The 15583-nt window shown below is 33.8% G+C and overlaps 1 protein-coding gene across 1 annotated transcript; it reads left to right on the top strand.

Moving 5' to 3' along the window:
- The first annotated feature begins 132 nt into the window (after positions 1-132).
- LOC148606415 (proline-serine-threonine phosphatase-interacting protein 1-like) lies at positions 133-14940 on the top strand. The gene is made up of 13 exons (XM_088546239.1): positions 133-214; positions 2682-2782; positions 3297-3377; positions 3826-3967; positions 5939-6001; positions 7546-7650; positions 8370-8415; positions 8936-9015; positions 10339-10437; positions 10878-10974; positions 12080-12259; positions 13289-13383; positions 13935-14940. The coding sequence occupies exons 1-13, from the start codon at positions 182-184 to the stop codon at positions 14073-14075; spliced, it is 1263 nt and encodes a 420-aa protein (XP_088402365.1). The 5' UTR covers positions 133-181; the 3' UTR covers positions 14076-14940.
- The last annotated feature ends 643 nt before the right edge of the window (positions 14941-15583 follow it).

Here is a 15583-nt window from a genome sequence, read left to right as displayed (position 1 = left end):
GGCGCTTACATTCAACATTAATATCTAATAAGTTAATTCGTGTTTTGTCAGCCCATAGATGGTTACAAATGCGGAAGATACTTGCAACTAAAATAAGGATACTTTTATTTACTATTAAACTTATCTCTGGACTTTAATCGTGTTATTTTTAGAATTTTGTACTTCCTCGTCAATATCAAACATGACTCGAAAACAGTTTGTAGAACATTTTTGGGTGAGTTCATCATTTTTTTAAATTTTGTATGTGCCTTTACGGGTTTCAGTTCTTTTGATCAGTCTTCGATATCTTCCGGGGTATATTTCTGAATAAGAAGCTTACCAATTTTACTATTTAAACTGTTAAAACATCATTTGTTGTAAATTATCCAGTCACTATTTCATTTTTCGATACAATTTAAAGTATATTATCGGTGCAGGTATTTCATTCCTTATTCCAGCCATTATAACACTTTTCTGTTACGATACGGTCCCTTTTAAACATTTCTTCATAGGATTGTTGTCTTATTTGTAAGATTGTCGGTAATGAAGGAAGAGACTAGGGGACAACAATTTATTCGAAAAAAAAATTTACTTCGTTGAAAGAAAACTGCAAAAAGTTGTATAAAATCAGAGAAAAGAACCAAAAGGTGTTAGAATGGAGGATTAAAAGAAAGGGAATATTTACATAATTAGTTATGTCCTTCTTAATCCTGGCTTAAGTGACCATTCAAGGGAGAGCAAAATCGTTGTTGACTAAAGCAGGTGGTCTTTATATACAGTTTATGAAATCTTACACAGAATGCAAGTACATGGGGATATTTTAACCGTAGTCTTTTTGACAGGACTTGCTGAATACACAGGAAGTATATATATAAATATATATAAACGTCTAAATATGTTTAACATCACCAGAAGATGGTAAAATTTAAATTGAATATTTCGGATAACAGATATCCTTCCTCAGCATAAAAATCATAAAACTATATGAGCATAAAACTCACAAAACTTAACGAGCATAAAACTCACAAAGAACAGCCTTTCAACAGGCGTATGAATGGTCATCGCAGTGACTACAAATGCAAACCAGACCTCCCTCTGAGTCGCCATCTTAGATCTGCCGGACACACCCAGGAGGATCTCCACAACATTGTTGTGACGATCATAGAACATAATAAAAACTGGTCAAAATGTAAAAGAGTATCTCGGGGAAGCTTTTGGATGAAGAAATTGCAAACAACTTCTCCAGATGGAATTAACGAGAAAAAATAATTCATTTTTAGGTCTTAGATCTAAGGCTGGTACAGCACTACTTGCTATACATCAATACGCCGTACTACTATATTTGAACTTTTTATTTTTTTAAATTGTCTTCCACAGTTAATTGTAACTTTGATAAAAAGACCGTCTCTGTTATTTTTATTCAGGCTCCTCATCAGTTGCTTATGTGAGCCTTTGATAAAGGTACAATCACCCACAGCGCACGCTATTCAGCTTCTGAATCCGTTTTGATCTTGAACTTTGTGAGTTATATATATATATATATATATATATATATATATATATATATATATATATATATATATATAAAGGTCTGAAAAATTCCCAACGATGTTAGAACTGTCAAATTTGCGAAGCAAATTTTTTTGTCGTTTCCTCCGCGGGACTCGAAGTCGTACCGCTTTGACATCTACATATATGGCAACACCGCCTACACAAAGTACAGCGCCCTAGACCACTCTGTCAGCTAGGCTATATAAAAATATATCTTTCGCTGGCCGGGTCTTTCCTCCTCGTAGGATTAATCTAGAGCTGTGACTTAGTATAATATACATGAAAATTGAAAAAAATGCAGTTTATTCTTATGAGTGGATCCAAGGGGTGCCCCCTTTTGGTCGAAACGTTTGGTTGATTATACAGGAAAAAACTTGAAATTACTTGAGTTGCCCTTTCTGAATTTCTGGACCCGCCATTGATTCTCAATTTCGCCCATATACGCACACTTTATACACTCAGATTTATCTAGCCATGTATATGGAGGGCTTTTTAAATATTTATGTGTTTCAATATTAAGAAGACGAGAAATCATTGTTTGTTTACATTCAAATTTATCTTTATATATATATATATAAAACCATTGAGTTTTTATATTCCCTCTTAAAACAACTTTGTGATAGCTGAAAGTGTCAAGCTGGTTTTTCCTGTGTTCATCGTTTTAACACTTTATCCCATAAGCAGTGTATTTTACAATATTACAAGCCTTCATTCATTTTTCAACTTATCTACTTACAAATATTTTTATGGCTCATAGTTGAGTAACTTTTCTTCTATTCTAAAATTCCACGAATTAGCTTTAGCACTATTGTTTCCAACCGAAAAAATCATAAAGATACAAGCTTATTGAGTCATAATATAACGTTTTGATCAGAATAAGAGAGTAAATTTTTATAACAGGGTTTTACCACAGCGGAAACTCTGTAAAATAAACGAAAATTTCCAGGAAGTTTTCTTGCACTTATATTACAGCGAGTGATATACAGTTAACTTCAACTAATAAATTTGATCTTCCATAGGTTAAATGACAATTAAACATCTGATGAACTGTCTTACCCAGTGAACTGAACGGACGACACTTCTACGTTGTTCTTGTACTATACATAGTATCAGTCGTCACACGAGTTTTATATTTATATTTTTTTATTCAGGACCTCGAGTTTCTTGGCAACAATGGTTTCGATGTTCTGTGTAAGCGGCTCAAAGCTGGTCGGAAGATGTGTAAGGAGTTGGATGAATATTTCAAAGAGAGGTAAATTTTTTGGTACTTATTTCAATGCAGTATTGTGGGGAGCAAAATTATGTTTCTCCCTTCCTCCATTCTCAATGCCGTGGCGGATCTGGGGGAGGTCCGGGGTTTTGATCTCCCTCCCTTTTGTTGGATAACTTCTTGCAAAAAGGAGCAAGTTATAGCCTGGAACACATTTTCCAAAATCTCTGGATCCACCATGCGGTAGTTGACTCATTTGTTTCAAAGCAGATAAAATTACCTACCCTACCGTTGCACTTGCTTTTAAAGGAGGAGAGTTGCTCATGTAATTTTAAAACATATGACAATTACCTTCCCCGTGGAAAACGAGTCGCTTATTTAATAGGGCAGTTACCCTACCGGTGCATGTGGAGTTTTGTAGCCCGAGTTGCTCATCTAATTTGTGTTTGTTTTTATTTCTTGTTTAACCTGCCTTGTTATTCCTGTCTTTTTTTCTGTTTTATTAACTACATCCTCATGATTTGAACAAAATTGTCTCTTTTGAAAACTTTTGTAGGATAAAAGCCGAACAGACCTACTCAAAAGCTTTAATTTCAGCAGTAAAAAAGATCCAACACACTGATGATACAGTCATGGGGTAAGTTATATCTAAAGGAACACACAGTGTCAAGATGTTGTAAAGCATCCTAATAGAGAGAGTGTAGAAGTTTTCAAATTTAGAATTAGCTTGTACCTAAACTTACGATAAGTCTGGGGAATTCTTATTTGACGCTAAACTTTACTGTTTCTCTAAAAAAAAACTCGAGTGGGTTCTACACATAGCCATGGGTTTTGGCTATTTTCAAATTCTACTATTAATTGCATCTTATTCGTTAATATTGATTCTAAAGACACTTTACCCCTATTACAGCCAGCAAAAACACATCCTGCTATTTTAACCGTTACCAGCTTTGCGTCCCATTCAAACTTTCTCTATAAGGGTGCGTGTTTGGGTTATAGATTTGTAACTCCCAAGTATGGTCATAATACGTTGAATGAAGACGTTTGGATGTCTTTATAATTATGTGTTACATTTTCGTTTGAAGAAGCCTTGGAAGATCTATCATACAGTTACAAAAAGAAACTGAAAGAATGTCTTCGATACACGACGAAGCTGCAAAGCAATTCTTAGCACTGGAGAGAGAACTTTACAACTTCACCGAAGAACAAAATGGGAGAAGACAATTCGTATGCACTTTACTATTTCCTATATGTTGCTTACCCAAACGGTACACCTAGTCTACTAGTATGATACCTTCTTTGATCAGTCCAAGGGTAAAACTTAGGAAATACAAGCTGGTAGCCCAGATCAAACTTTTATTAAATATATCTTGTATGTTCAACTAAATTTTGCCCAAAATTTTGGTAGCCCAGCTCAAAATCTAGTTCCATGGGTTACTGGGCTACAGCTAAGTTTTATCACTGCAGTCGGTAACTCAAAAAGTATTTGACCAATGTTACTAAAACTTTATATATATTGATGATGTGGCACCTCGTCTACTATATAGAATTTAACACCTTTTTCCTTCATAGTTAGCTTTACTTGTTAAACATTGCATTTTTGCCACTTTATGTTGTGGGCGAAACCTACACTGTGTAATTTAGATCTGTTACTCAACAAGTAGTGAACCAATAACATTTCCTCGTGTGTGTATATACATATTGAAGATGTGCACCTCATACTATGTGGAATTTTTACACATTTAGCTTGTTGAATTCGGTCGTTTTTACCACTTTTGGTTGCGGGCGTTACCTACTGTGTGTAATCTGCAGCTTAAAAGTACTAGACCAATATTACTGAAATTTTGCAGATTGTTTTTATTTGTATTGAAGGTGTATACATCCTCTTATGGGAAAATGTTACTTTTTTCCTAACATTTTTATTCACCCTTTTTGCCACTTTATGTTGTGAATGGTACCTACTTAGTGTAATCTGTATTGGTCCAATATTACTCAAACTTGCTCACTTTTGATATGCATATTGAAGATAAGGAAAAACTTCAAGAACACTCAAATTAATTTGACCTGATGAATTGGGTCACTTTTTCAGCCATAAAAAGTCAGTACTTAAAGTAACTTATAGTCCACACTAGATGTTTTTAACGTACACTTACTGTTAATGCATAATTATGTTAAAGATATTTATGCAATGACAAACAGGACGGTGGGTCCACATATGTTAGTCTATGTGAGCTTATGTCATCGCTTAGCGTCAGTCGTCATCTGTACACGTCGTCCTTAACACTTCTAATAATGTATTTTTTTAAAATCTTGTCTGCAACAGCACTGTGGATTGTAGCCAGATTTTGGTTATTAGCATTATTAGTGTGTAAATTGTAAAATTTGTGTTAGTTACATGGTAGCCATATCTATATAACATAGGGGCAAGACCACTTATTTCATGTATATCTCAAAAACTGTGAGTGATAGAGAAAAAATTACGACTTTTTTATTCGACTTGAAGAACTCAGCAAAAGTGTCAATTTGGTCGAAGTTGCATTAAGAACCCTTATCATTTTTAAGCCGACAATTTGTAAACCAGAGAAAATTATATTTTCAATTGATTAAATGACCTTCATGGTGAGGCCGATGATATCCTCCTCGGGTCGAATCCTTGTCAAAGTTAAGCCATTGACAGCAAACATGACGTTGATTGTAGTTTTTGGCCAGGCAAAAACCATAATATGTAGAAAAAATACTTTCTATTGATGAAATGATCCTTATGATAAGGCCTACAAATTCTCCTTGAGTCCGCATGGGGTTGCTCCCATGCACTGTCAAATATGCAACCCGACTAAAATGGCCCACACTATCAAATGTGCAGCCCGGCTAATATATAAACATGAACCTTTTATCAGACTGAATACTATTATTCGATAGTGGGAGAAAGTACAACACTTCCGTCTTTTTAAAGGGGATATTTTGTCTTAAGTTCATTAAGTCTCGCAAACAGGGTCTGGGAGGATATAAGAATAACACTGTCCGTCTGTCTGGAAGGTTTTGGGTCATACGTAGATGTGCATGAAAGAAATATAATTATTGTCAGATGACTTCAAAGGAGGGAAATCAAACTTGAGAGCTTTTACATTAAAACTTTAACTCAATTTGAAGCGGGGTATTTACTTTGTGAGCTTGCTCAAAGTTTTGTTTCTGTTCCAGGCAGAAGAAAACATGAAGAGAGCGAATCAAACAAAACAGCAGGCTTACAAACAGGCTTCAACAGTAAGTAAAATATTAATTACTATAGGTATAGTTTGATTTACCCCACTTGTGGAGTGTGAAGAACCACCCATACCATACATAACAATGAGGTACTATACAAATAAAGTTGAGGATGAGCGTCATTTCTTAATTGAATGCTCCCTGTATAATAATTTGAGGAATGGAATCTGTCAGTATATTCCTACCACTTGTCAGAACTTTGATATCCTAGATGAGTATTCAATTTTTTCTGACTATTAACAGAAGAAAACTTGTCTATTATGGAGAAAATCGGTGAATTTATTAGCAGCTCCTTTGACCTGTGTTGATACTGTTATTATTTGATATCTATGTGTATTGTTATGGTTCTGATTCTGAGGCTTATGATGATAAATGACACATGAGTATTACTGTGTAATGTGTTATTGTTTACTTAATTACATAAATCATTTTACCTGGTTTATATATTCTTTATGGGCCCCATAATTTGGAAAATAAAATATTCTGTTCTATTCTATTCTATTCTATTCTATTCATACGGAATATTACATCAAAAAATCTATTTCAAATGCCGTGACCCCTATATCAGCCCGATGGTCACCTACCGAAATGTTGATACGGCATGTGATACAGGATTTGATATGCCACATTCATCATATATTTCACCTATACTAGTAAGGGTGCTACATGTGGTAAACGATAAAGGGTTAAAAATCTACAAAAAAATCGTATATTTTACTCTGAACATTCGTGCTTGATTTACTAAAACAACCATTATTTATACCTATATCGTATAATACGAAACAAAAGCATATTGATACAAACTATTAAGTACAAGTCCATGTAAAATTCAGACACTGCCAATGGTAAAGTGATTCATGGTGTAGAAAAAAACCACCAAACATACTATGCTATTTCAGTCTAAATATGCTATACTTTCACGTAACGATAAGCTTTTCTACATTCATCTCCCACTATAAATCAACCAAATGTAGCCAAATCAAGAACGATAACTCTTGCAAAGCCGGTGCAAATTCCATGTACAATCTATATAATTTTTATCTCAAAAGCGCAAAAAACCAAATGAAAAACTAAGACAGGTCATGTGATCAGTAACTGTCTCTGAACAAGAAATAAAACTGGATTCAACGGGTTTTTTACATGCGTGAATCACTTTCTGCCTGATTTTTAGAAAGACTGCTAAAATCAACAAGGAAACAACACAAAATACTGTAATTTGTAAATAAATCGATATTTCATTGTATTTTCTTCCTGGTGAACTTGGGAAAACTATCGTTAAAATGAAACCTGTGATTTTAACCTAAACATTTAAAATATATATATATATATTGCCTTTCGCTCCCCCTCCTTTATTCCGAAAGCAGTTAATTGCAATTTCTATCATTGGTGATGTTTTGTCCCTTTTTATACGATATTGTACTTATTTTGTAAAACTTGGTGACCTTTATGCCAACATAAGACATGTTTGTCTTACTTCTATTTTATTTTAATTTTTAAAAAAGATTATCTAGTATGTAAGGTCAATCAAAATTATTTCATTGTAGTCAAAAGATAAATACATTCAGAGATGTCGAGAAAATGACCACGCCTTGGAAACTTATTCAAATGCTAAACAGAGTGTTACAGTCAAAACTAAAGATCTTGATAAGGTGCGTTTTGTATCGTAAGAGTTCTGCGAGTGGTACTGTCATTTGATATATTATTGCGTAAGGTTTTATATATTGGCTTACTTTTGCCATATTGGCAATACCAATACCTCAGCCAAAGTGGAAGACCTCACGCAATTATTTTTTATTGACTAACTAATCCAATACGTCATATTGGTCTATGCCAATATGGATTTTAACTAGGACAACATGACGTATCGGACGGATAAAAGCCGTATTGGAGTCTAAAAATCTGTTGGCGCACCTTTGTATATTGTGTTGGCAGTTTTTATCATATTTAGGCTAATATTCGAACGTTAGTCAATAATTATTATTTATGGACTTTTAACGAAGTCAATACGTTATATATGGACTTGTTCAGATTATATTGACCGAGGACGAAAGAACAATTTCTTGTATTTCTTACTAACATAAAAAACTTCAAAATTGTATGAAAAAAATGCAAATTTGTCGAAATTTGACCGTCCAATTCTTGTTTAAAATATATGTATCTTCTTTCGTTTAAAATGTCTTTATCCTGTATAAACCATTTGTGCGTTAAACTCCTGTAGACTAAAATAGTTCATAGCCTGAGTGAAATTAAGGTACATGCAATAACTATCCCAGATGCTAAGAAATGTGATTGCTACTAATTTGCAGAAGCTATGCACAACATATATTATCTGAATAAAAATGCGTTGTTTTTTTGTCATCCCTTTTAGATGGAAAAGATTAAAGACAAAGCAATAGAAAATATGGAACAAGCAGGTATAATCATAATTCTTTTATTATTAACTTGTAAGAGCAGAACACGGAGCATTCAACCAAATCACATCCGAGTACAGGTTGCAGGTGTGGATTCATAATGGACCGGGCAGAGGCGGATCCAGAAACTTTGAAAAGGAGGGGTGCCAGACGGGGTTCGTAAAAATAGGGGTGCTAGAACATTATTTGACATTGTTGTCAATTTTACATGTGGAAAGGACAAATTTTCCAATAAAAATGGGATACAACCCCCCTGGATCCGCTACTGCTAGCCTAATCCCTCCTAAAATTGAAAAAAAATTGCATGAAATCTTGAAACTTAAGAATATATAAAGTAGCACTGTATATCCCTTTCAAGTGCTGCATCTGTTTGCTGTTTTTGGATCATCGTTTTAATTAATGACCTTTTTCTCAATTGTATCTTTTGATTTTTTTGTGTGATTTAGATTAAGTGTGCTTCAAGAACAGGGAGAAATAAAATCTATCGTTTTCTTAATAAAATACAGAATGAATCCCTTTTCAGATATCGTTTACAAGAACAACATAGAAAATTTAGAAAACATTAGAGTCATTTGGGAGAAGGAAATGCAGAATACATGCTCAGTAAGATAGTCAGATTTCACATCTCTTGGGTAATTAAATCAAACGCCGTGACGGGTTTTAACAAATTTCACTAGAACTGCTGCCAAAGATTATTTCTATTATCTACGGTTGTTCATTTTCACTTCATTTTTGGAATTAAGTATATTAATAGTAGTAGATGTTCTATCATGTTAAATCATGATAGTTTGTATTTTTTATTGAATTCTTTTGAAAGATATCGTCTACTTAATGTAATCAATGTACCGAGGTACTGTTAACTCGGAAACTAACTCGGAGTAAGGGAATTACACAAACTAGTAATGTTCTGATCCATGTTTAAATAAAGGGAGTTCAATGTTGTTGAAAGTTGAACAATTAAAATCCTGTCATTTAGAGTGAAACTTGTCTAAAACCGGATAAATCCAACACCTGTATAGACGATTTTATTACCTTATCCAATCAATTTAAGGAGGAAGACCTAGGGTAAGGGACATAACTCTTACAAATTATTGGAACGTTTGTGTAAAGCATTTTACATCATTCGCGTATAAGCATCAAAGTAACTAGGATTGATTTCATTCTATTTCAAATGAAAGCTTGGTAGTCTTTGGTGAAATTGAGTATGATGCAAACATATCATTGATTTCAAGAGTTATGTCCCTTACTCCATGTCCGCCTCCTTAAAAGAATTTTGAACCTTGGTAAACCGAACATCTGTTTAAACATAACCATTTCAAAAGTCAAAAATGTGTTTGGTTTAGACAGGTTTTAATGTAAACTCTTATTTAGCTATATAATGAGTAACTTATATTGAATCTTAATGATATCTAGCAATATTTTATTTGATATGCTTGTGGTTGATCAAAAACAATTTCCATCTCCACTTAAACTCTTTAGAGGCATTAAGTAATGTTTAATTGTTGATAGGTATTATAAGCAACAAAGAAATGAAAATCTACGGATTCTCCCAAAAAGGTGTACACATACAAAAACTAACATCAACAAATTTTAAGTATAGTTTTTAAGCTGAATTAAAACAGAGGAAACCAGTGGCAAATTTGATATAGAAATTCAGAAATGGGGGCAATGACTGGCTTAAGAGAGGTGTGCTCCATTGATTTCCAGCGTTTTCGATTTTATCAACATATAGCTTTTTGAGCATAAGGACTGGTCGTCATGGATCTGCCTATGGGATCCATACATGCCTATAATTCGGGTTAATAAAAGTTATGTTCTTTTTTTATTTATTTATCTATTTTTATTTATTTTCTTCTTGCTTTTTTTTTGAGAAACCATGGAAACTAGAAACGACGGAAAATCACACCCTTAATTCATATTTTACAGATATTTGAACAACTAGAAGAAAGCAGAATAGAAATGGTCAGAGAGGTGGTTTGGAGGAGTACAAATATTGATTCCCAAGCCTCTGTCGACATTGACCAAGTAAGTAAACCTTTAGTGTTTTATCTCTGCTTTTAAAAAAACGAGAGGTTTATAGTGACTATGATTTCCGTCTCTTCGTTCGCCCGTTCGCACCTGGAAAATTCGATTGGACGAAGCTTAAAAAAAAAAAAGGAAAAAATAATAAGAACATTATTTGAGTATGAGTTCCGGTGATGAAGGGAAATTTGAGTGTATACAGTTGTATATAGAAACAAGTTTGCGTAAAGATTCTCATGCTATAAGATATAAATGGAAAGATTCGTCAGTCTGTCCATCACACTTTCGTAGTAGTTTTCTCTGCAACTACTTGTCATAGCTTCTTGATAGAAGATAGGGAAATTCGACTCCGGACTATGGCTACGTGTTTATCAGTTTAACGTCTGGAATCGGGGTAATCACAAGTGGACATTTGCTCACAGGTTTCTTGTTTCCCCTCTTAGTGTGCAGAAAACATACGACTGAAGCTCGAGTTGTGTGACATTGATGTAGACATTGAAGAGTTCATCGATAAAAATAGAACAGGATCCGATAGGCCAGGTATTTTATTTTTTTTTATTTGCTCTACCTTGTCCGAACTTCTTTAATGAGTAAAAATGCATGGCAATGGTCGCTATAATAATTCCTTTTATAAACTATGTATAATTATGTTTGAAATCTACATCTTAATTATTGGAATATTTTACTTCCTATGTATATCTAATTGCTTATTTATTCAAACATTTTACTATTTTACAATATCTTACTTCCTGATCAGTTCCTTATAATATTTGCACGGTTTTGTTTTAAAAATTAAATCCTTTATTTCATGGCTTTCTTGATACGATACATAAAATATATTGTATTTTTGTGCAGTTGTACCACGTAAGTTGTGACGTTTGAATATAATCCTTAGAACATTATTCGGTTTATCAAGCAAAATGTTCGTGAATTGGATAAACTTTTCAACTTATTCGAAACTCATTCACGATCATTTACTTAGATCAACCGGATGACGAGCATGGTGTTGCCTTAAATTCTTTATTTGATTTTTTTATATCTTCTTGAAATGAGTGTGTGGTCTATTGCCGCTTTTAACCACTAGATCGCTTATATACATAATAAAGATTCTTTTTATTTCCATCTAATACGCAATAATAATGTCAAGGCTTACATTTGTGATGCTTGCATTATACTAACTTATAAAAATACCTCTTACTCTGTATTTAACAGTGGTGGATCCAGAGAGGGGACAAGAAAAGGTCCGGTCCGGGTCGATCGTAATGGTAAATTCTTACCCCAAAATGAACAAAATTTACAATATTTTCTAACAAATAGGGGGATAGGTTTCGGGGATTGGATCCGCCATTGTGTTTTTAGATAGGCGCCTTACAAGTCCACATCTAAACACAAGCGCGCGTTGGTAAAATAGTTTTATCTCAAAAAAGTAATCATTAAACACTTTCTGAGTTGTTGCTTTATTTCTGCGCAGATCGAGAATATCATATCTTTCTGTTTATATTGTTTAAAAAATTTTCATGGGTTTCAATAATTCCTGTATCAAGATTAATTGTGCATAACATGAAAAAGCATTGAGGTTTTTTAAGTATTAAAATTGTTTAATTACATGTACCCATTGTAATAGGAATATTTGCACTTTAAACAGCACAGATTCTGTACGAGAACTACTATACAAAGAAAGGTAGTACCAGCGACGTAGCAAATCCGGGTCAAGGGGATAGGTCCACGTTGAGCAGACGACCCATGCCACGCCGCCCAGCAGAACATGTCAAAATTCCACCTGTGGAACAACAAACGCTTGTAACTTTTGATGATGAAAGTGATGGTTGGTTGATGCTACATCTTGGAAACCCAAAAAAAATTTTAAAAAAGGAACAATAACAAAACAAAGGAAAACTAACCAAAACAAAACAAAACAACACGGAAATTAATCTGTCGATAGATGTTATATAAAAATGCTCATCTTTTTCGTATATATAGACAAATCTATTCAAATCATTTACTTCATTTTGGTAGTCATTAATTGCTGAAAAATGGCCAAACCTCATGGCAAGTAGCCGACAGACAATTTTGAAAAATCTCTAACACTTTCAAGGTGAAGTTAATGATTTTGTGTCCGGTAGTAATTGTTTTGGCATTGGGTGTATGCTTTTGATATATGGGTATATCTGATCAAGAAGATGTGTCTCGTATCGTGGTTGATGACATTTGACTTAGGAATGTTGACCTGAAGGTCAAATTAAGATTTTTCCATACACATCCGGGTCTGGACTGTAAAGTTTTTGACCTTTGAAGTAGATATTTGATATTTGGCATGAAGGTAGATCAGCTGAGGGCGAGGTGTTTTGTACCATGATTGGTGGTATTTGACTTCGAATTTTAATCTCGAAGTCAAATTAATGATTTTTGCATAACTGGGTTGTGATGAGTTTTGTGTGATAAATTGAATGTGTATGCATGCATGGCTGTTGTACATGATTTTTTTTACCACAGTTCGAATCACAACAACGGGTTGCATCTCAATGATAGCTACTTAATTAACGTGTCATAGTTTTCCTTTCCTCTTTTGTCTACCCCGTACTTGACTTTTCATGAGCAACTCGGTGGTTGTTTCTAGAAAAGCAGAGGGCGCTTACCCTACCGGTGCACCTGGTCCATGCTCCCAGTTTTTAGTGGAGTCAGAGTTGCTCATTTACTTTTGTTACTTTGTACGTTTTATTTTAGTTACTTTATGTTCTTTGTTGTGTGTGTCTGTTTTCCATTTCTGGTCTTTGTCCCTGGATTACATTCTTTTGATTACCGCTATTGCCTTCGTTCCCTTGGTTACTCTTTGACATCATTAACTTTTTGGTAGGGACCTGTGCAGAGAACCCATATGCTAGTATAGGTGCCACTGAGATTAGAAGAGAAAGGAAAAACTATAAAATTTTAAGAGCTTATACTGCTAAGGTAAGTGAAGATTTAAATACTTTTTCATGGGGCTCAGCACAAACAGAACAGGAAAGCATTGTACATGGGTATTTTGGTACATTACAAAACATAACACAAAGAAATGCAATTACATAATAAGAAATTGAAATCCTGTATTTCTTATTCCGTTGACGTTGACTATACAAATAACCAAAATACCTTAAGGAGGTAGACCTAGGGTAAGGGATATAGCTCTTGAAATCAGTGATATGTTTATATCATATTCAATTTCACCAAAGCCTATCAAGCTTTCATTTGAGACAGAATGAAAATAACTCCAGTTACTTTGATGGTTATATGAGTTTGATGTAAAACAACGAAACCAAATGTTCCAATGATTTGTATCGGTTGTGTCCCTTACCTTAGGTCTACCTCCTTAAATGAATTTAAAAAAAAAACTCTTAGTTGCATGTAACTGTTAAAACCGTCAACGAAGTACTAATCGACACAAAGTTTTAAACACAAAATGGTAGAACTTTATCTTATTTTTGAAAGGTCAAATTGCTGAACGAAATATTTGTTCACTTCAGGGTCCATCAGAACACACTGTACAATCGAATGAAATTGTTGAAATCGTGAGAGAAATGCCAAATAGTATGATTCAAATTAATAAGAATGGACGAATAGGACTTGTACCGAAAAGTTGCTTCCAGGCTATTGCGTATATTTGAACTAAATTGACGCCATGGACTCAATTTGATGAACTATGACAATTTTGAAGGAAGTGTATTAGCACTAATGAGTACTGAAAGAAAACTAAGGGTTTAAATCTTTGGGAAAACCTTAGCCCTTTTTATGATAAATTGAGAAGAAGGTTTTTTTTTCAATGTCCTGTGGAGATGGTATAATCTCGATTTCAAAGGTATACACCTCTGCCATTTATAGCCCTGCCTCATTTTGCAAATTAGTATAGTACAACGAAATTTTAACAAGTAGTGTACAGTGTCCTGTGATTTTTTCGCATTTTGTATAGCATAGTCTATAAGCTAACATAGTGATATGTTGTTGGATCCGGATGCACTTATAAGATTTGCAATATCTTCTAAGTGGGCTAGTTGAAGATCACTGTTCGTTGGGTAAAAAAAATATTTCAATCCCAAAGAAATGTGAAATTTCCTTTTAGAGCATAGATACTCTAATGTATCAACTAGAGAAATTTTGTTAAACCACAAAAAAATTGACCTCAGGTAAAAAGTGTTAGTTTAAAAAATATTTTTATTCAGTATAAAGCTGAAATGGATTGGGCAGCAGGCTAAGCCTATATAAGCCCTCTCCATATAAAGGGTAAAAGGGGTTCGTAACCAAGTGAATGAAATAATCTGTGAAATCATCCGTGTTAATTACACATTTCTTTTTTTTTCTTTTCTTTTTTTTGTGCACGTCTACGAATTCCATCCAATTACATTTCTGAATCAAAGTAATGTGTATTTATAATTTCAAACTGTCCAGATGCAATACTGTACGGATGTCCACAATGGCCGTCTTTACCATTTATTTTATGCTCATTTCTTCTTGCAATAAAATTGCACCAATGAGTTTCTGTTCGTTTGTTTTTACATATCACACTGAGGACAAGAAGAAGGAGTATTTTACGTTTCAAGGGTAGAACTATACAGTGAAAAGTTTTTGATAAAAAAAAATAGGGGCATTATTGATAACCGACACGCTGCGATTTTTTTGCTGTAAAAACAACAAAAAATGGTCATAACTTTTGAAATTCGGACTTATTATATTCGATAGCTATACAAAGTTTGAGAAAGATCGATCAATTTCTCCTTTAATATCATCCAGAAACGTCGGGGACCAGTACACGCAACTTTTACAAAGGTGTCATGTAATACTATGGCATTTTGTGTGACAGGGTATGAAAAAAGAAGACCCCTTTCTTAAACATCATTTAAGCACCAAAATTTTCAATAAGCTTTTGATAACGGTTAAATATTTGGCCTTATTGCTACCAAAAAAAGATAATAATATACTCCACAAAAAGTTAAGGGCCACTTTTATAAAACCAATTTTACAATCTAGATATGTTTGAAATACCGGTAATCGCAGAAAGTATCTGATTTTAGATGGATAAAAAAGAATAGAATTCAAGTATGATACTCTCTGCTATGAATTTAACGATGTTCGCTGTTTTTTTGGTCAGATTTAAGGACTCCTATGGTTTTATCCACTG

This window comes from Perna viridis, chromosome 9 (genome assembly GCF_037379345.1).
Source record: "Perna viridis isolate PV_CMFRI_1.1 ecotype Kerala chromosome 9, ASM3737934v1, whole genome shotgun sequence".
NCBI classification, from domain to species: Eukaryota; Metazoa; Mollusca; class Bivalvia; order Mytilida; family Mytilidae; genus Perna; species Perna viridis.
Note: the sequence above shows the minus strand (reverse complement) of the source record. Positions and strands in the feature narration are given on the sequence as shown.

Bases quoted from the DNA above. Each gene is read 5' to 3' on its own strand.
- LOC148606415 (XM_088546239.1), top strand. From the start codon at position 182: ATGACTCGAAAACAGTTTGTAGAACATTTTTGG. The intron at 7,651-8,369 runs GTGCGTTTTGTA...CATCCCTTTTAG, and splicing joins AAACTAAAGATCTTGATAAG to ATGGAAAAGATTAAAGACAA. The intron at 8,416-8,935 runs GTATAATCATAA...ATCCCTTTTCAG, and splicing joins AGAAAATATGGAACAAGCAG to ATATCGTTTACAAGAACAAC.